The 20,595-nt window shown below is 34.4% G+C and overlaps 1 protein-coding gene across 1 annotated transcript; it reads right to left on the minus strand.

The window, feature by feature from the left end:
* Positions 1-12,248: 12,248 nt before the first annotated feature.
* LOC127808072 (GDSL esterase/lipase At1g71691-like) lies at positions 12,249-14,654 on the minus strand. The gene is made up of 5 exons (XM_052346414.1): positions 14,335-14,654; positions 13,522-13,643; positions 13,179-13,418; positions 12,758-13,007; positions 12,249-12,665 (listed from the first exon to the last, which is right to left on the minus strand). Exons 1-5 carry the CDS (start codon positions 14,606-14,608, stop codon positions 12,445-12,447), a joined length of 1,107 nt encoding a protein of 368 aa, XP_052202374.1. The 5' UTR covers positions 14,609-14,654; the 3' UTR covers positions 12,249-12,444.
* Positions 14,655-20,595: the final 5,941 nt, after the last annotated feature.

Raw genomic sequence — 20,595 nt, forward strand, 5'->3', positions numbered from 1 at the left:
ACTGCACCCCTTATGCTACTTACCATTTTTGCGGCCCCCTCTTTCGAGGCCGAGGTGTATGGGTGCACCCTTGGTAAAGCAGTGATGCCAGTTCGTACTCCTTACGGCCTCAAATGCGAGTGATCAATGATATCAACGTGTATTTATGCATTTCATAGTCATGTCATGTATGTAGTCTACGTGATGGATTCATATCAGGGCATGTCAATATGATGGAAATATTTTCGAGGAATATAAACCACTTACTAACCAAGCATTTTTCATAAAACTAACTTTAATTGAGGAGTATCACTTACCTTCTCAAGCTTATCGGGCTACTTCGATATCCGTGCCTTGCCTCGATTTGCGTGCCAACCTCAAAATTTGATAAGTCACTTCAACTTATTCCTCAAAGCATCCTAATCACCATAATTATTTAAATAAACATTAAAATCTATTTTTTCATAATTTCTGGCATTTTCTATAATTTTCTCTCTATTTCTTCCTATTTTTTCTCAATAATTTCAAATTAAATATTTATAAAAATATTTTCGCAAATATTTCACTACGAAAATTCATAAAATAATATTCTAGAATTTCTGAAATTTTCTAGAAAATTTTATTTATCTTGACTTAGCATCTCCGACTTCCTCGGTATGCGTGTCGTATCCTCGAAACACGTGCCCAAACTATTTTTTTGCTCAAAATTTCTAGAATATTCATAAATATCCAAATCCTATTTTTTCAAGTTTTTTCTAATATTTTTCTCTCTTCTTTTTTTTTTTTTCTATTTTTCTCCATTTTTTTTCTTTTCTTTTCCATTCTTTCTCTTTTCTTTTTTTCTTCTTCTTTTCTTTTCTTTTTTTTTTTTTCTTCATCTTCAACCTCCAACTCCTCTGCTGCTCCTGCGCACCAACACCCACCTTCCTTCTTTCTTTTTCATTCTTTCTTTTCCTTTTCTTCATTCTTTTCTTTCCTTTTTTTCTTCTTCTTCTTCTTCTTCTTCTCCTTCTTTCTTCCAACAACCTGCAGCGCCGAACCAGCCTTGCGGCTGTCCGCCTCCTGCCTTCGTCGGCCGCTACCGGCCTCACCAGCCACCGCCGCACGCTGCAACGCGGCCGCCATCACACACCGCCGCAGCTCCGCCGCTTCCACGCTTGCCGTGCTTGCTGCCCGCGGCCCTGCTCGCTGCAACGCACTGCCATGGCAACCTTTACTCGAGCTTGCGGCTGCAACCGGCCAGCCTTCGGCTAGCCACCATCGGCCAGCCCTTAGCCGACCACATCTCTTTCTGCATTTCTCTCTTTCCCTTTTCTCTGCTCTCAATCTCTCTCGCATTTGCTTGCCGAAGCTCTCATGTGCTCACTGCCATGCTTTCTGCTTCCATTTCCATTCTATTTATAGGCTCTCCACTTCTCCCCCACCTCACTGCCCATACCTCATTACGTCTAAGACACTTAATTTGCCATAACAATTGCAGGGTGAAGATTTGGACTTGCAGGGATTGGATTTGCGTGAAGGACTCCTAACTTGCAAATTGAAATTACAGGGCATGGGTTTAAAGTAAAAAGGCATGGAGATTTGCAGAGCGCCTGCTACGTACATATATATAATTATATATTATACTTTAAATTAAGAAAAATTATAAAAATTACACATTAAATCTCAATTTTTACTTTTATTTAATTTTTACTTCTATTTCATCTATGCAACTCTTAAATTGCAAGTATACCCTCAAATGCCAAATTAAATTGCATTATAATACCGAAAATACAAAATTAATAACTTTAAAGTTACTCGATAATGACGATTTCACCCCAGTATCCTCACCGGGCTATCGTTTCATCCCGAAACCACTGAAGAGTTGCTTGTTACGCAAAACCGAAGCCCCCCTAGGGTTCCGTTAATTTTTCGGGAGCCTCCTATGACGATTCGGTTTTACCGCCTAAATGACAGCTGTATTTTAGCTGTACCGAAAACTATTCCCGATCCGATTTCTTGTGATACCATAAATCCTAACTCGGAACACATATCGAGACCATATCATTTTTCTTAGACAATTTCACTCCGAGGCATTCCCTGCAGTTGATTCGGTACTTGAAATTGCTATAAAATCCATTTTTCGGTATTCTAAACTTATTAAAATTACGTGACAACCTTATCTAAACATGGGGTATTACAAAAGCACTCATTTCTTCAAGCTCTCCTTATTCCATACCAATAGGTTTGCTATAACTATTTGGTAAGGTATTTTAAATTACATTCAAATTTTTGGATTGTAATAAGATAAGTGTTATTTATCTTGTTGTAAGGTTTGAGTTGAACCCATAAAAATTCGTGTGTAAGGTTTTAGGGTGAATCGTGGTAAAATCCTTAGGGTCATTGATCGCTAGTAAAAGTGATTGTGGTTTGCAAATCCTTTAAGTGGGTAAATTTGAAGGTAGTGGAGTAGGCAAGTGTCGAACCACTATAAATCTTGTGTGTACTTGATTTCTCGTTCCTACTTATTGTTATTCTTGTTTATGTTCTTAAAAGAATTATTTTTGAAAATCTTAAGGAGTTTTGTTATTTTGTAAATCATAGAGTAATATTTCGAAACATACCTTAGTAGGTTTCGAAACATATCTGCCAGTAAGTTTGATTTCGAAAGATACTCATCTATAATTCGAAACATACTTAACAGAAAGGTTAGTTTCGAAACATACCTCCTCAAGTTTCGAAACATAATATCCTGCAAGCTAAAGTTTTTCAAGTTATTTAAAAATTTACCCAAATCTCAATTCACCCCTCCTCTTGGGATATACTTGTCACTATATAGAACTAACATAATCAACTCATCTACCTTATATCAAAGAATCATGTGTGAGCATAGCATATCTGTTTGGTGCTACACATCGTGGAGTAACGTTAAACGTTAATCTCGAGAGGAAATTCTTGAAGTGTCAAATTTTGGAAGGTAATTCGTAAAATTTTGTTCCCTACAAATGACAAAGGATTTGACTGGAATGGGATGTATGTAGTGAATAAGGAAAGAAATTGATCCTTGGGCAGTTTGGTGGATGAGATGATAATTGTAGATGGTTTAATTAGATTGATGATGAATGCTCGTGAAAAACATTATACGGAATTTTGTATTTGTTGGATACGTTGAATGGAATGAAATGTAACAAGACAGAAATTATTGAAAAGAAGAGAGTACTAGAAGAACATGTGGGGATTATTGAAAAAAAAAAAAACTAAGGACAAAAGTAAACATCGTTGTTCCTTGAAAAGAAAGGGGTTGATTTTGGGTTTTAAACAACGACATTGTCCTAAAATTTTGAATGGGTTGATTTGATGACTTAGCATTAAGAAATATTAGTATGCCATCTCATCTCACTATATTAGGAGAGACGTATGTCAGACCTAATTAGGATACAATTGCAATCAATATTAAAAGTATATATCAAACATAAATTAACCTAATTCTCAAAACAAAATATTAAATTGGGAATTAGCGAAAAGTGATTTAGGCCCAAAACAAATTGCCACCAAGTTGTAGTGATCAAATTCGATGTTCTAACACACAATTCTTTGCTTGTTCTCAAATTAACACACTACACCATTGACATTTTCAATCCAAAAATCTTTGTTTTCAAAACAAGTTGAGTTGTAGAGTTGAACAAAGTAAGAGGCCTCCCATTTTTGCAATATATATTGACTAGCTAGCTAGCTAGATTGCCATTAGCAAGAAAAAAAGTGCTTAAAATATATACTCTCATCCACGCATGCACGCAGCAGCAGGAAAACTACAACAACATGCTTATTATGTATGTATTATGAATGTAATTAAGTTGGGGGTGGATCGATGTGAAAGGGGGTGGCCCTCCCCTTGAAAGACTCCATTGTTGACTTGCCTTGTCTTTTGAATCTATCTGCAGAAATTGGCAACAAAGCCGCTCCTCCTCATTCATCAACAATATCCGCAGTTAAGAGGTCCACAAAATCACACACTTAAATACATATTTATATATATATATATATATCATAGTGATGGTGAAGTCTATGATATATATATATATATTTAGACTTAATATATACGGCAATCTCTTCACAATTAAAAAAAAAATGATGTTTGATCTTTAATGTATCTTAATTATTAAAAGTTATTATTTTAAATTCTTATTGTGGCGGAGAGTAAACGGACTCATTATCTATATCATGTAGAATGTCACATCATAAAAAAAATCACATAAATGAAACACGTCAGATTGGGTTTAATACATAAATATGACATTTGATCTACTAATAATAATAAAAAAAAAATTGACATTTAGTCCTTGATATGAAAAAAAATTAATTTAAAAAAGACCTAAATTTCATAAAAAAAAGAAAAAGAAAAAACTAATGGACAATTGTGATAACAAGAATTTAAATGAAAAACAATAAAAAATTCAATGAATTCATAAATTTTGTTTTCGAAATATCAAATAAGGTCTTAAACAAAAAGTGACAAAATGAATCCTATCAATTTCTAAAATATTTTTAAGTCTTTTAATGAAATTTATGTCTTTTTTATTATTTTTAAGTCTTTTTTATGAAATTTAGTTCTTTTTATGAAATTTATTTTTTTTTTTATATTAGAGATCGAATATCAAATTTTTTAATTATTGAGAGATCAAATATTATATTCAGGCATTAAATCTAATCTGATGTGTCTTATTAATGTGACGTTTAACGATGGCAAAAATGGGCACATTCATGCACGTATTAACGTTCCATTACGGTAATGATTTAAATCAATAATTTTTAATAATTAAGATATTAAATTTTAAAATTTTACATATAAAAAAATTAAATATTGTAATTTTTAATTATTAATAGGAGCTGCCGTATGTATTAAGTTTATAAATTTATACCGTGGAATTGGGTGGGTGGTGCATTTAAGTTTGATGGAGGCATGTCTGGCGACTAACATTGAAGTCACCATCCCCCGTCATAATATGCGTAATCAATGCCGTGCCATGGACTTCAAGCCCACCCATCACCATACGTGCATTTTTCCAACCTTTTTTTTTTTGTTTCTTGTTCATGGTTTTTTGCAATCCAGGGTGAAGCCGACCACAGTTAATTGGAACGTGGATGAGTTCTAGTAACACTCTTATTCAAGTGTTTTCTTTTTAATATACTTTTTTTTATATAACTAATAATACGAGTGAAATTGTTATGTCGTTCATATCGAACAACATAACGTTTGTCCGACGAGAGTAAAATTAAAATAACATAATATTTGTTCGATGAGAGTAAAATTAAAAAGGGATGTGAACCTCACCCTTTTCACCCTACATGCCTGCGTCGAGTTTAACGTAGGCAACAGGACAAATCTATGATAGACGTGTTCAAGACTTAAAACAAATGTTTATTTACTATTATGTTTTATTAGCACCAAATAGAAAAACTCATCTTAAAAAGTTATCCATCTATACTAAATAGCAACATCTATAATTTTTACCAATTACTTTAATATTTTTTTGTATGGTCATTTTAATTTTTTATTATTTTAGTTACATCTATCTACTTGTATTTTTTAGTCAACTTAACTCATGTATCTTGATCTTATTTTTTTGTAACAACTCAAATTTTTTTTATTTGGATTACACCCCTATATATATCTGTATTTTCGAGTCAATTTAACCTACGTATTTTGAAAAGTTTGGGTTGTCACATGAAAAAAAGTTTAAAATACAGAAATTAAATTAACAAAAAAAATGTAAATGTAGAGATATAATTGAAATAATAAAAAATTTAAATAATCATACGAAAAAAATATGGAGACAAAAATATGAGTTGGGAGAAAGTAAAATAGTCAGAATTGTAAAAAGTCTTTCTATTATTATTATGTGGGCTAAGTGCGGATGATAAAAAGTATTTAACACGCTATTAGTGCATGCATAAAGACTAACCAAACAAAGACACGTTAATTGATTAGTTAATTAGTTAAGGTTGGTAGGTAATAGAAAAACTCATGCAGAGATAAGCGAAAATCGTGGCCACACACACTGCTGTAAGAACTTAATTGCTTATTATCAACCTTTAACTAATTTTATTTGAAAAAAGAAGGGCTCACTGCTGCTTGGGTTAGGGAATGTGGTGATTGACGATTTTGTCCGTATTGAATTGAGGATTCAACCACGAACCGCTTGGTGGGCCAGCCAGCCAGCCAGCCAGCCAGCAGTGTCTTTATTGCTGGCGGCTTCTTCTCCTTCTTAAGCTGGCTTGTGTCGCCATTAATTGAGAGACAAGCGCTAGCAATATCGATCACAGACGAAGGCCTCTTTGCAGATCTATTATGGGGAACTGGTTTGGGAAGAAGGCGCAGGCGAAGACGCATGTTCACCCTCTGCGGCATGGTCTGCAGGGAATCACAGACAGGAGCGAACGTAGTCGTGTTAGAATAAAAATCAGGATGAAGAAGACGGAGCTCGAGGAGTTGATGGCGGCCGGTGGTGGTCATAAAGAGGAGGTGGGGCGTCGAATCTTGCAGGAATGTTTCGAAGGGAGATGGACTCCTCGTGTCGTCGTCTTCGGCGCCGGCGCCGGCCGCGATGATTGTAGTCTTGAAATTACCACCGGCGGGGGCTGTCGGCTGGATACTATCAAAGAAGAACCAGACCAGATGCTTCATTATTCGTAAGCTACATATATATATATATAGAGAGAGAGAGAGAGAGAGAGAGAGAGAGAGAGAGAGAGAGAGAGAGATGCATGTCAGTGATTTTATTTTATGTATGTTGATTGATTATTATACTTAAAAGCAATTTAATCTTTGAAGGGCAGATTAAACCCTGATCAGTTTTAATTGTTGCTCAATTCAATTTTTTTTTGTTTTTTTTTTGTTTAACAAATAACGCTATGCCTATTAATTTGTTTTATGTTAATTTCTGACTAAGGTAATGTAAACAGAACCATATTACAAATCAAAACATGCACCTACTACTGGTAGTAGCTATATATTTTTCTTATCTTAATTCTCAAAATAAATCTTTCCCAATATTGGCAAGCATTATTGCCCATGCATGATCCTTTGTCCAACGGTGGTGATGAAGGTGGTGGTATATATAATAAGAATAAGTTTAGAAAATACAGTACGTACGTACGTACGTACGTAATTAATTAAATGGAAGTAAGTTTGGAAGAAATTAAGTGGTATTTTAGGCATTGACTCCTCCAAATTAAATCCCCCCATGTACTCCAGTGGACCAGTACTAGTGGTCCAATACGTAGTTGTTAATTACAAGCAGTCAAGAGTAAGTTAATAATTTGTGTCCTCTTATTATAAGGCAGTTACTCAGTAATTAGGTTCCTAGCTAGTGGAAAGGATCTCCTCGAGCATAAGATTCGACAATTCTAGCTAGGGGCTTGCATATAGGGCTGGTAATAAGTCGAGTTGACCGAACTCGGCCCAGTTCGAGCTCAGCTCGATTGATTTTAGCTTGACTCATAACTCGGATCGAGCTTGATATGAGTTAATTTTTTTAGCTCGAGTGTAACATCTCTTTCGAGCGATAGGAAGGACCGGAATAACTTATTCTGATGGGCCTACACGAACTTCTCAGGGGGGTCACCTATCCCTGAATTACCCCAGGTCAAGCACGTTTAACTTGAGAATTCTTTGTTAACATTCAGCCCAAAAGGTATCCAGCTGGTATTGTTTCCTTCCTTACACTATCCTCGATATATACTAACTTCTCCGGGCTCTCGGGGTATTATATCGAGCTCGGCTCAATGATGACTACGAGCTGGCTCGACTCGGCTCGGCTCGAAATTGACTATTACTTTACTTTTATGTATATATATATTTAAATAATATATGCGATATATATAATATATATTTAAATAATATATTTATAAAATTATTAAGTATATATTTATATTTTTGAGTATTAAGTAATAAATATTTTTTTATTTAATAAATTTATAAAATTAATATATATATATAAGTATATCGAGTTGGCTCGTGAGCCAAATAAGTCGAGTTAATGGTAGCTCAAGCTCGGCTCATTTACCAAATGAGCCAAATATTTAAGCTCAAACTTGGCTCATTTGTATCATGAGCTAGTTTATTGAGCCAATTTTCGAGTCGAGTTTTAAGCTAGCTCATGAGTAGCTCGATTCATTGCCAGCCCTACTTGTATATATAAGCACATAACGTACAATGAGAGACATTGTTAAGTCGTTGTAGGTTGAGATAGATATATTGTACTTGTTTCTAATCCATTTCCTATTAAATTATCTTCTTTAATTTAGAGTATAGTTCTTTTAATTAAGATATCTTAGCTATTATAACACGTCTAAGGAAACATGGTTAGTTAATAAACTTTCTGACTGTACGTATGTGTTCAAGAAAAAAAAAAATTGAAACATGAGAGGTTTAACGAGAAGAGAAAAGAGAAAGTACTTATAAGAAAGACTGAAAGTGAAAAGAAACGGATGCTCAAAAGGAAAAAAAGAATGAGAAAGTATTCACGAAGCTTCATAGTAAAAAGGGACACATACAGTCTCTAGGTCATAGTTTTGCTGGTAAAGGAAGTGTACTCTGATATGTTTTTTGAACTCTCAAATTCAGTGTTCGAATCCTGAGCAAGGAGGAAATTTAGCAATTAGAGTGATTCTAAAAGTTGAAAATCACTTATTGCCCTCACTTTTGCGGCGAGACTAGGGATTGAACTGGCCGCTGAGTCTTCTGATTTACATCTCCTACTGATATCGTAAGGCAGAACAACATGAATTTTCATGATAGTTTGTTAACCAAAAAAAAAAAAAAAGAGAGACACATGCAACACTGTCAAAAGGCACAAAGATTTGTTTGAGAAGAAAGGTACTTTCATATCTCTAGTGTGTGTCATGAATCATTTTATGTTGATCCTCCTAATAATTAATATGTGGTGGATTGATTTTAATTCAAGAATCTATATTATAACTCTGTATAGGTTTTGGATCAAATTAAGGAAGTCAAAAGCAAAATGAAGAAAGCATTTATTTTGAAAATTATCAGATGCTTTCAAGCGTAGAAGCCATATGGATTTTTAGGCTTGTTTTGAAATTTGATTTGATTTTGGATCTCGAGAATACCTTCTATGTTCCATATTTTTCAAGAAACTTAGTTTATGTTTCAAGACGACTCATCAACGTGTTGGTTTTGATTTTCATTTTGAAAACTCTATTTTTAGCATTTTACAAAGTACTAGAATTGTCGATAAGAAAAATGTTGTGATTAGGCTCGGAATTGTCAATGAACAATGCTCCTTCAATCTATGATATAGGAGATTAGGTCATATCTCGTATATAGAAAGAATTAAAAGATGGATAAATAACGTAAATTTGGTTGATTTGAAAGTTTTTGGATTCCACAAAAGGGTAAGCAAATTGATAACTCCACTAAAGATGTGGGGGAAGAGCATAAAAATTTTAGAGATCTTGCACAGTGTTATATGTGGATCTCAAAGAGATTTTATTGGGTTCAGATACATGCATGTATCTCTTCCTTCTATTTGAGAAAGTCAAGTCTCTAGATGGCTTTAAGGTTTATAAAATAGAAGTTGAGAAATAAATATAGAAAAGAAAGTTAGGATTGTAAGGTCAAATAGAGGTATAAGAGTCGTATGGAAGGTACACTGTAAAAGGACAAATGATAGGTCAATTTGTTGGGGTTCTTTGAAGAAGGCGGCATTGTTGGGCAATATACAATGCCAAACATGCCTCAATAGAATAAGGCTGCTTGAACAGAGGGAACCAAAAGAGTCATTAGGAAGAACAATTGTCTTTTATTTTTTCCTTATTCGACCAATCCCAAACACCTTGCTAGCTTATTAAAAGTAACATCACTATTGATAATCACTTTCTTATTCTCTAGATTATACAATTTATAATCCTTTGATGTCTCACTATAACCTATGAAAAAATTATTCTCACCTTTATCTATTTCCTCAACTGATCTACTACTAGAGGCGAATCAGAAATGGATCTGAGAGAGATGGCCTTAGATTTATCATTCGGTTATGAAAAAAATTATTGGGAGGGCTGATGCTGCGCGTCTCCCCCCCCCCCCACACGCACACGCGCGCGCACACACACACACCATAGATCTGCCCCTGTCTAGTACATGCATATATGTTGAATTTTAAATTTCAACATAGATCCGTCCCTGTCTAGTATATGCACATATGTTGAATTTTAAATTTCAACATACATTTCACTCACACACACCATAGATCCGTCCCTATCTAGTATATGCACATATGTTGAATTTTAAATTTCAACATACATTTCACTGTATCCATGATAGTTCTATTTCACCTTTTGAGCACCCCATTTTACTATGAAGTATATGAAATAGTGGGTGTGGAGACATATTTACCCTTGCTATTAGTTTCCCATTTGCACCATTATTAACACTTTTGAATTATTAGTATATGAAATGTTACTTCTGGACAAACTAATTCATCCAATTCAAAAAATAATTCCTTTCCTTTCAAACCAGACATGTGGTTGCAGCATCTGGTACCTAAAACCCATGTGTTCTCATATGCAATCAAAACATTACTAACTAAAAGTAAAGTTTTTGATTCATTAAAATTCTCACCATGATTTTCACCAGCATTCATGTCTCATTACCATGATTGTTGAACTTTTCTGATCTGCAATCTGTAATCTTGTGCCCAAATTTTCCACAATTAAAGCAGCAAAGAATTGGATTGAATGCCGAATGATTACCACCTCCTTCTCCTCTGAAAATTTCTCTTCTTCTGTTGTTATAGCTCCCCGGCCTTTACTAGATCCTTCTCTTTGATTGATCTCAACATCATTCAACTGGGAATTCTATGCCTGATCAATCCCTTTATATGACAATATCAATATACTCCATGTCTTATAATTGGCTGCTATCTTATCAAATACTGAATAATCAACACCTTGATGAATTTGTCCCAATGTAAGTTGATCATGGCGATCCATGGGCTTTGGGAGAGGATGGATGCCGCCGTTGGCCCATGTCTTGCTTTTTCCCTCCTTTTGATCCTTCTAAGTTTGGATCCATCTAGTGGTTCCCCCAACTGCAGCCTTCCTCTATCACTGCACTGCCCCTCCTTCATTGTAGAGGATGGTCCTCAGTAGATGATGGAAGGCGAGTGTGATGGTGTCGAAGTGGATAACGGAGATCGACGTAGTCTGATGGATGGATGGCGATGGGTAAGGTGACAATGGCATGTGGGCGGCGACGATCGGTGATGGAAGGTGGAAGGCGGCGACAGTGTTAGTGATCATCTTTTTAGGTTTTCTTCATTTGGGGTGCAGGCTTCTTATTGGGCCCATTGTTGAAGTTGGGCCGCTCATCTTTTAGATGTTCTTCACTTGTGCGCCCTTTTGTTTTTGTTCTTATACATTTATTTTATTTTCGCACTTTTTGTGGTTTGAATAACAATTCCCTAGTTATTTTTTAGAATCAATTTAATTTATATATTTTGATTTTTTTTCATACGACAATTCAATTTTTTTATTGTTTCAATTATACCCTGTAGCTATATTTTTAAATTAATTTAACCTTCTATATTGTGATATATAAAAAAAATAAAGTTGAATTGACTTATTTGACTTTGCTTTTTTTTCTTTTATATATCAAAATATAGAAGTTAAATTAATTCGAAAATACATGTATAGGAGTAATTAAAATAACAAAAAATTCGAGTTATTACCAAAAAAAAAAAAAAAAACAAAGTATAAGAGTTAAATAACTAGAAAATATAGATGTAGGAGTGTAATTAAAATAATAAAAAAATTTAAATAATTACACAAAAAAACGAAATTATAAGTACAAAAATATGAATTTCACCCAATTTTATGAGTTTAAGGTGTATGGAAAGATTTAATTTCAACCCAATAAAAAGAAAAAAAAAATCTATTTTCCAAATCCCACTCACTTAGTGACTACTTCACAATTCAACCGCTTCAATTGGATTTTAATAATTATGATAAAGTAACTTGACATGTTCTTTCCTATCACCCAAACAATACATATGCGTGTAAAAGAGCTTTTATACGTCCAAAAATACTTTTCCATCAACCCACGACATTATCAAAACAAGGCATTAATCACCCACACGAAAAGCCAATGTAATTAAATTAATCCGCGTGCTTTGTGGTTTAGTCAATTATTAGCAATTAAATTGAGGATATTCATCTGAGAGAGAGAGAGAGAGAGAGAGAGAGGGAGACAGAGAACACAGGTGAAGAAATTAAAAGGGCAAAACAAAAGAACCCACAACTCATGAAGAAGGTAAAGTAGAAACAAAGATTAATCTCTCTAATCACGCAGCAAATGACAGACATCACCATATATAATTCTTCCCTTCTCATCATCAATCAGATCCTCCAGTTCTCCATGCATCAGACACATCAGATGATCTAGCTATCACCAAAGAGTCGGACGAATCAAAGGTTGGCAAGCTGCTGTATATTCATGGGATAAACTACAGTTTGATCGCCACTGAAAGCCTTCCTCCCCATTATAATGTTCACTGCTTCCGTAGGATGGAAGGCGTCCCAAAACACATACTGGTCCCGGTTTGGGCACGGCGTTTGGAACGGCAAACATGTAATCTGACCTCTGTTTCTTCCAATCCCACAACAACCACGGTTTATAACATTGAATCCTGCGAGCATTTTCCCCAAAAATCATGAACAAGATTCTTAAAACAAAAGAAAATGATATATACCATTAGAAAAGCCATCTTAACATATATACCATAGGATCTGTAATTGGCAAGAATGTCTTGGAACATGTTGCGAACGTCGATGAATATGAAGTGCGAACCAGGGAGATTCCCACTAAGGTTGTTGATCATCATTTTCATGTTGGTATTGAAAGGCTGCACCAGTTGGTTCACTTCCTCGGAGCAGCCACCGCTCGCGCTCTGAGCCAGAATGCTGGGGATGCAGCCCATCAGCCCGAGCCCCGCGAGCACGAATTTCCGGGCTCCAAGATTGTACAGACTCTGGAAAAGCATAGCATCCACAGTCAACATGTTAGAAGAAACATACACACACACACACACATATATATATATATTGCCTTGCATGATTTACTATCTATGGCTAATTTAAGTAACCATAGAAAGCATTACTCGAATTGCATTCGGAACATTACTAGTAATTAATTGTCTTACCGTAAGTTGTTGGCTGTATTCCTGAACCAAGAGATCAGCATACTGCTGGCCATTGTATTGATTGCGAGTAGGGTAATTAGGCATCAGATAGTTGTTGAGGTAATCGTTGCTGCCCATTCCGACAAAGAATATGCAGCGAGAGAGAGCCTGCGCGACATCGACGGCGCCGAGGTTGTTGGTTATCTGGTCCAGTGTGTTCTCGAAGTTCTTTATCTGTTGGTTGAATGGAATTCGACCCACCTGTTCGACAATATTCATGCAAACAATCACATTGATTAGTGAAAGTTCATGAAGCAGAGTGAAGTAGCTTTAATTTGTCAAGTAGATGAGGTGGAGAGATTACGAAATTCCTTCCGGTGACGTCCAGGATTCCGGCGGCGGCCGACGCGTAGTTGATTCCGTGAAGCATCTGTTCACCGGAAGCTTCGGAGTAGGCCGGAATGAAGGGCAGTCCCAATAGCTCGGCTGGTTAAATACCCATTACAGAAAATGATGTTATTAATTAGTACGTAGTATATATAAATAAGCTTCTTGTTCTTTTTATTTATTTATTTTTGGTAAAAACAATAAGCTTTTTATAACTTCTTGAGAAATGAATACAAAGTGACAGCTTTATACTATATGAACATTATGCCACATAATTCACATGAAACCCTAATGCCTTACATGCCAAACTTTTATATAGAAATCTCACCAATGTGCATGGTATAATTATTCATTAGTAATTAAATAATCAAAAAAGAGTGTCATTATGATAATGGCTTATATTTACATAATTAATGTCAAGGACACAAATGATTTTAAATATTCTTTTACAGAATTTCCTATAAATATACGTTTGCCCTTTTGCTAGATAATTTTCTATTAATATACCATTTTGCAGGGACAAATGGCTAGCTACCATCTTAATTTATACCACCTTTTCTTGACCTTTCCACCAAACCAATTGGAAAGCCCACTGACTAATAATGATCTCTACATATATACGTGCATGCAGAGAGAAGGGTAATTAAAAAGCAATAGAAACAAGGAAACAACAAGCTTCCTGAAGAGAGCGAGAGAATAAGCAAATCTAACACAAAACTCAAGCCAAAATGCTGGGAAACAGAAGGAGGGAAGGAGCAGCCGCGCGCAGCAGCTTCTTAAATGTATATACCAATTTCATCGACCATGGTGTAGCCATTGGAGAAGCGGCCAGTAGGGCCGCCCTGGAAATCAATGCCGTAAGGGTAATAGTTGGCCTTGGCTAAGGAAGGCAGGTTGTTGTTGTTGCCGTTGTCGATGAGAGAGTCTCCGAATATGAACATCGCCGGCACCATCTCTCTTCTGCCGCCCGCAGCATCTTGGGCTTGCGCCTGATCAACGGCAGCGCCACCCAGCGCCACCAGTATGGTCAAAAAAATGTGGCAAAAAGAAGAAGAAGAAGCCATGGTAGGAGCTGAAGCTAGCTAGGAAGTGGAGTGGAGATGCAGTAAAAGAGAAAGGTGAGAAGGAGAGGGTTTAATAGGTAGGTGGGTAGTTGAAAGGCCATAAATGCCTTCACCAGTATGAGTAAATGCAACATGTAATTATTATAGTGGATGCGAGCGGGCAGGCAGGCGCAGGGGGCCTTTGTTTTGGAATTTGACCTTGCAACATGGCTAGCTAGGTAGCTCGATCTACTGACGAATTACTTGCCCTTCCACATTCTTCCTTCATATTTTTTGATGTTTTCGAAGAATGGGAAAAATTCAAATTGACCAGTACTGCCCATCTTGCTGCTTTTGTGAGGTCAACACCCTAGCTAGTTTTACAGGTCATTAATTTGGATGAACTCCAATTACAAGTTATCACTAATGAAAGACAGATCGCCTGGTAAGTTGGAAGCCTTTTCGTCGATCCAAATCACGAAGAAGAAGAAGTAAGAAAGATTATTAAATTTATCTCATCTCCCTGATTAAACTCGTTGGTCATATGATGAATAATTATTAAAATAATTATAAAGTATTAGACTCAAAACATGAGACAGTGTATTGTGTTGTGTTGAGAAATAATGGCAGGTTTAGTGTTTATTTGTGTCTTCTGGAGGGTGTAGTTAGTTGAAAATATCAAACATAGCCTTGTTTGCGAATATATATTGCTTTAATTAACTGCCACTCCCTTTGGGGCTGAGACAGTACTACTACTACTACTACTATGTATAAACATCGACATCTCATCTTACATATATAGCTTTGTTGATCAACACGTGTATGTGCGCGCTCGTGTGTGTATTTGTGTATAGGTAAATCAACATGTCATTTTAACAAACCGGAAAATATTTTATATTACAAAGTATTTTTTATGTAAAATAGTTTATATAGAATTATTTTTATTTATTTTTAGTATTATTTGTCTTGTAAAATATTTTTTAAAAATTAATTATACACATGTATAAACACATGTATATGTATGTATGAATCATGAATGTATATGTATGTGTGTATATGAATATATATATGTGTATGTATGCATATATGTGTATGCTAATCTCTGTATTCATATAGGTAATTGATAAGATATGATTGTATCAAGATATATAAAGTTAGAATAATTTTTGGACAAAAATATAGAATAGTAAAGATAAGACTAAGAAATATTCTAAAATTTTTATCAAATTATTTATTAAAATTTTTAAAATATACTATATATGCATCATTTTTTCTTATCTGTAATATCCAAGATATATTTATCTAGATGAAGGGAGATAAACATATCTAAAAAATACCAGATAAAAAGTTACATGATTTCTTTTTCAAAAGTCATCAAATAACTTTAACAAATATATTGGAAATGATAAAAGTCTGAAATAATTGTTATATCTTATATTTTTTATTCTATATCTTAGTTAACAAATATTACCATAATGTATATGTATGTTTATATTATGTGTGTGTATATATATGGTTGTCATCAAAGTGACTTTAGCTTTGCTCGGCATGTTAGGATTTTGACAAGCTTGAGGTAGATTAAAGTTAAAAAATGTGTTCAATCCTAACCTTGTAAAAATTTACTAACCTTGAGTTTGATTCACTATAAACTCATTTATCATGTTAAACAAGTTTGTGTAAGGGTCCACTCTTGAATATTCCCGCTAGCATAGGATATTCGAAAGGAAGTCATCACAGAGATGATATAAAACAAACTATAATTAAACAAACAACTCATTTCATTCACTAGTAGCGGAAACTAAGTTTAAGTTCAATTACACTTCCAATAGCTCAAGAGTTTGGGCTCAACGACCATACAAAATAAGAATCATTTCATCTCAAGCCTCACCAAAATGCTAAACAGGATCTTCAAGTTAGGACGCGTCCCCGTACACCACTATTCTTAGGCCTTAGTTCCACTGGACTCACCCCCAATAATAGCTTTTTCCTTTATCTGAAATAGCAAAGAAGATCAAGTGAGCCACAAGGCCTAGCAAATTTTAGGACAATAAACAATGATCATGAACCAAGAATAAGGTGACACCAAAAGAGAGTACTCTAGATCTCGACTGATGTATACAAGTATCACAATTTAAGACTTGATCAATTCCAAATTAAATGTATCATGCCACCATGTACTATTATGCAAATGTGCATATAAATTTAATATCAATAACAAATCTTGTAGGCTCGCAAGCCATAAATCAACACATGCCAAAGTATATCACATAAACAAAACCTTACAATAAATATGGAGCCAACCTGCCTGGGTATGGCCACCTCGTCCCGTGCCAGGTGCTCTAGAGTACCCCTTTCTCTCCGCGCAAAATATTAGGTGCGCAAAGATAAATAATATTATGCCTCATAATATGATCATACCGAATGTGTATGAAATGTGTTATGCATTCACTTCCACATAAATATAAACATCATGAATTTCATCTCACAAGCTGTTTCCATACTTATATATATATATATATTTTATGCCCATCTCACAATACTGGATAGTTTTTCACTCATATGATCAAGTGTTATTTGTTCAAATGAAAACCAAATTATTCTCATTCTTATATATATATGAAGAGCTTCAAAGACATTTAAAGAATCTCCTAAAGTGAATTCCAAAAATTGGCCTTGAAATTACTGGTCGAAATAAACTTGAAATTTTTCTAAGGCTAAGGACCAACTAGAACATTTTTTGAAAATGCCTTCAACTTGAAAAACTAACTCCCGGTATTTTGATAACTAGCATTTATTGTTGTAAAAATGATTTTTAATGAATTTTTCAAGAAACGAAAACTATGTATTTCGATGGTGGTAAAATTGCAAATTCGTGAATTTGTATTAAAACCAAAATTCTATCTTTTTATTGTTATGAATTTTGATTTTTTGATATTTTTATTGAATTTAAATAGGGAGTACTTTCTTATTTACATTTATGTATTAAAGTAAATGAAAGGTAAAATATAAATTAAGGAAAATGCAAATATTTACTTAAGTTAAGGAAAGGTAAATAGATAGGGTGTGAGCAGGTAGCTCCCATTCAAAGGCTTATGGGAAGAGTTCGGGACGAGCTCGAGGTCAATGCTTATGGGACGAGTTCGAGCTCATGAGTTCACGGCTTATGGAGGAAGCTCAGGAGAGCTTGCGAAAAGGACAAGCGGAAAGAGCTCAGAACGGGCTCGAGCTCATGAGCTGAATAAGAATTCGTTCAACGAGCTTGCAGTCAAGAGGTGGGCAAGAGCTCGCTGGATGAGGGGTATCAGCTCGTTACGCATGTATGTATATATGTATTTATAAGTGGGTCTCATATATAGGTGAACAATTATATATTTTCAGTTGAGGCTTTTACTGTTTGCGCAAGACCTCCAAATACCTTAATGAAATCATTCAATGGTGACTTAGCATTTTACATTCAGACTCAACACTTATATATATATATATAAATATATATATATATATATAAGAGGCATTTGGATGGACAAGGAACATTCAGCTATGGGTGAGAGCTTCCAAATATGATGCAACATGTACATATATAAATGTCTGAACAGAGAGCAACGAGCTAAGCAAAACCCCGTTGTAAGTAAGAAGAAATGACATTCATTGAACAAATATTAGGGTGAATCAAATCCTGCTTGAGACATCAAATGGTCTTCACAACAACTAGGGAATTTACACACAAAATAGACACAGTAGAAAACATTAACAGCGAGGTGACACAATAAACAACAGTTTGCAAATCAAGGAACCTTACAGTGTAATATAGAATAGAATATATCTAAGAGAGAGCTCGCACTGAAAGATAACGTAGAAGAGCAGGAGAACTTGCCTGTTGAGAAATCAGAGAGAAGTTCCACCTACGCACAAGAAGTAAACAACAACAGCAACAGAAGTGAGAAAATAAAATGGAGAAGGTGAAGAAGAAGAAGAACACAGAGAGGGACTAAAGAAGTAATGGAACAGTGCATTCAAAAAGAAGGGATACACCTTGCACTGAAATATGATATTTGCGCACAAAGGTTGCTGGGGAAAAGGAGTGCGTACAAGTCTGCACGCTAGCTCTAGAATTTACTAAAATGACCCTCTTTTCATATTACAAACAAAAATATCCAGAGGCTTGATTGACAAATGCTACTTAATTTATTTTATTTTCCCCATTTTCTTATTACACCATCAAACCCACTATTTCCAAATTATTTCTCACCATGGGCCTAAGTCCAAATCACATGTATCGCATATACATATTTTCCAAGTCCACCGGGCTTAATTTCTACTTCGGTTAGACATCTCATTAACTATTTAATTGAGGCCCTTTCACTTAATTTCTGATTCCATGCACCATAAAATAAAATTATGCAATCTAAAATTATTTATGTGTCACCAAGGAAATTTATCATTAAGCATTAAAAAAAGATACCTAGACTTACATTTTAATTGCTATTACCCTGATGTCAAGTATTAAAACACCTAAACCCACTTTAGAGTCGTTACAGTTTGAGTTCGAGATAACTCATTTAACATAATGAACAAGTTTTTGGCAAGTTAAGCTCGAGTTTGTCATAATTTTTTTTAATTAAATCTATTAAAACTTATTTTTATATAATAAAAAATATAATAAATATAAAGCATAAATTTTCAAAACAAATGCAATAACATTGGTCAAAAAAAATATAAACATCTTTACAACAAATACAAGAATAAATAATAATAAAATATTAAAAATAATAATAAAAAATACTTATTTCGCGAGTCTGCTTGCGAGCTTGTTTTGTGAGCCTAATTATAAACTTATTCACAAACTGAATAGAGCCGATCTTTGTCTTGCTCAAACTTGCTCATTTATAACATGAGTCGGATATAAATGAGCTCTTATCGAGTCAAACGCCAAGTCACTTACAAGTGGTTCAACTATATATACATTTATTTATTTAAAGATATTTATTAAATAGACTTTATATCAAGTGCAAAATCCGTTTAATATTTAACATTTATTAGCCAAGTGAACTTAGAAAATTCAACCTTTGAGTTTTCCAATCACTATTCTAAAAAATTAACCAAAATTATGAATATCAGAAATTATTGAAAATGTTTAAGCCATGCTGGAATAGTAAATGACTCCCTTTCCCAATGGCACTAGGATGCAATGGGTAATGGCCCGTGGCCGAATTCATTCCTTCATGCCGTGGTAGTAGTAGTAGTTAAAGCCTTGGGCATATGCACAGTTGGGATGGGAACTGGAGATAACACACACCCATGACAGCAGATGGTAGTTTGGTTTGGTGTGCTGCATTTATTATTCTACGCGCATATATTGCGTGTGGCGTTGCCTTCACAGTACGTTCCGCGCCGCTTTTAATTCCCTGCCCCCTTTTTGGAAACAGATGCTTTTTCCCTGCTCTACCATAAGAACAAACTGCCCCCACGGGGTAAATCATACCAAAAATTATTAAATTTTGATATATTTTTTATTTTAATCATTAAATTTTAATTTTTTATAATGTGATCACAGAAATTTAAAAAATTTTATAATATGATCACAAATAAAATTTTTTAACTGATATAACAAATAATAAAAATTATTATGCAATTATAACCAATCAAATTGTACCACGTGTCAATATATAATAATATTATATTAAAATATTATTGTATAATATTTTTATTATTTGCCAGATCAAGGCCACGTCACCCACTTTGGCTATAAAGTGGTTGAAAAATCTTATATGTGATCATATTACAAAATTTTTAAAATTTTTGTGATAACATTGAAAAAAATTAAAGTTTAGTAATTAAAATGAAAACACACTAAAACTTAGTGATCTTTGGTGTGATTTACCGCAAGATGATGCTACTTACCATAATAATAATAATAATACTAATAATAACAAATGATTAAGTGACTTAATTAAAGGATTTGATTCCTAATCACTAGTAGCTAGGGTTGCAATCGAGCTGAGTTTTGATAA

This window comes from Diospyros lotus, chromosome 8, assembly GCF_014633365.1.
Source record: "Diospyros lotus cultivar Yz01 chromosome 8, ASM1463336v1, whole genome shotgun sequence".
Classification (NCBI taxonomy): domain Eukaryota; kingdom Viridiplantae; phylum Streptophyta; class Magnoliopsida; order Ericales; family Ebenaceae; genus Diospyros; species Diospyros lotus.

Bases quoted from the DNA above. Each gene is read 5' to 3' on its own strand.
- LOC127808072 (XM_052346414.1), bottom strand. From the start codon at position 14,608: ATGGCTTCTTCTTCTTCTTTTTGCCACATTTTTTTGACCATACTGGTG. The intron at 13,419-13,521 runs GTAATCTCTCCA...ATTGTCGAACAG, and splicing joins ACGTCACCGGAAGGAATTTC to GTGGGTCGAATTCCATTCAA. The intron at 13,008-13,178 runs GTAAGACAATTA...ATGCTTTTCCAG, and splicing joins AATACAGCCAACAACTTACG to AGTCTGTACAATCTTGGAGC.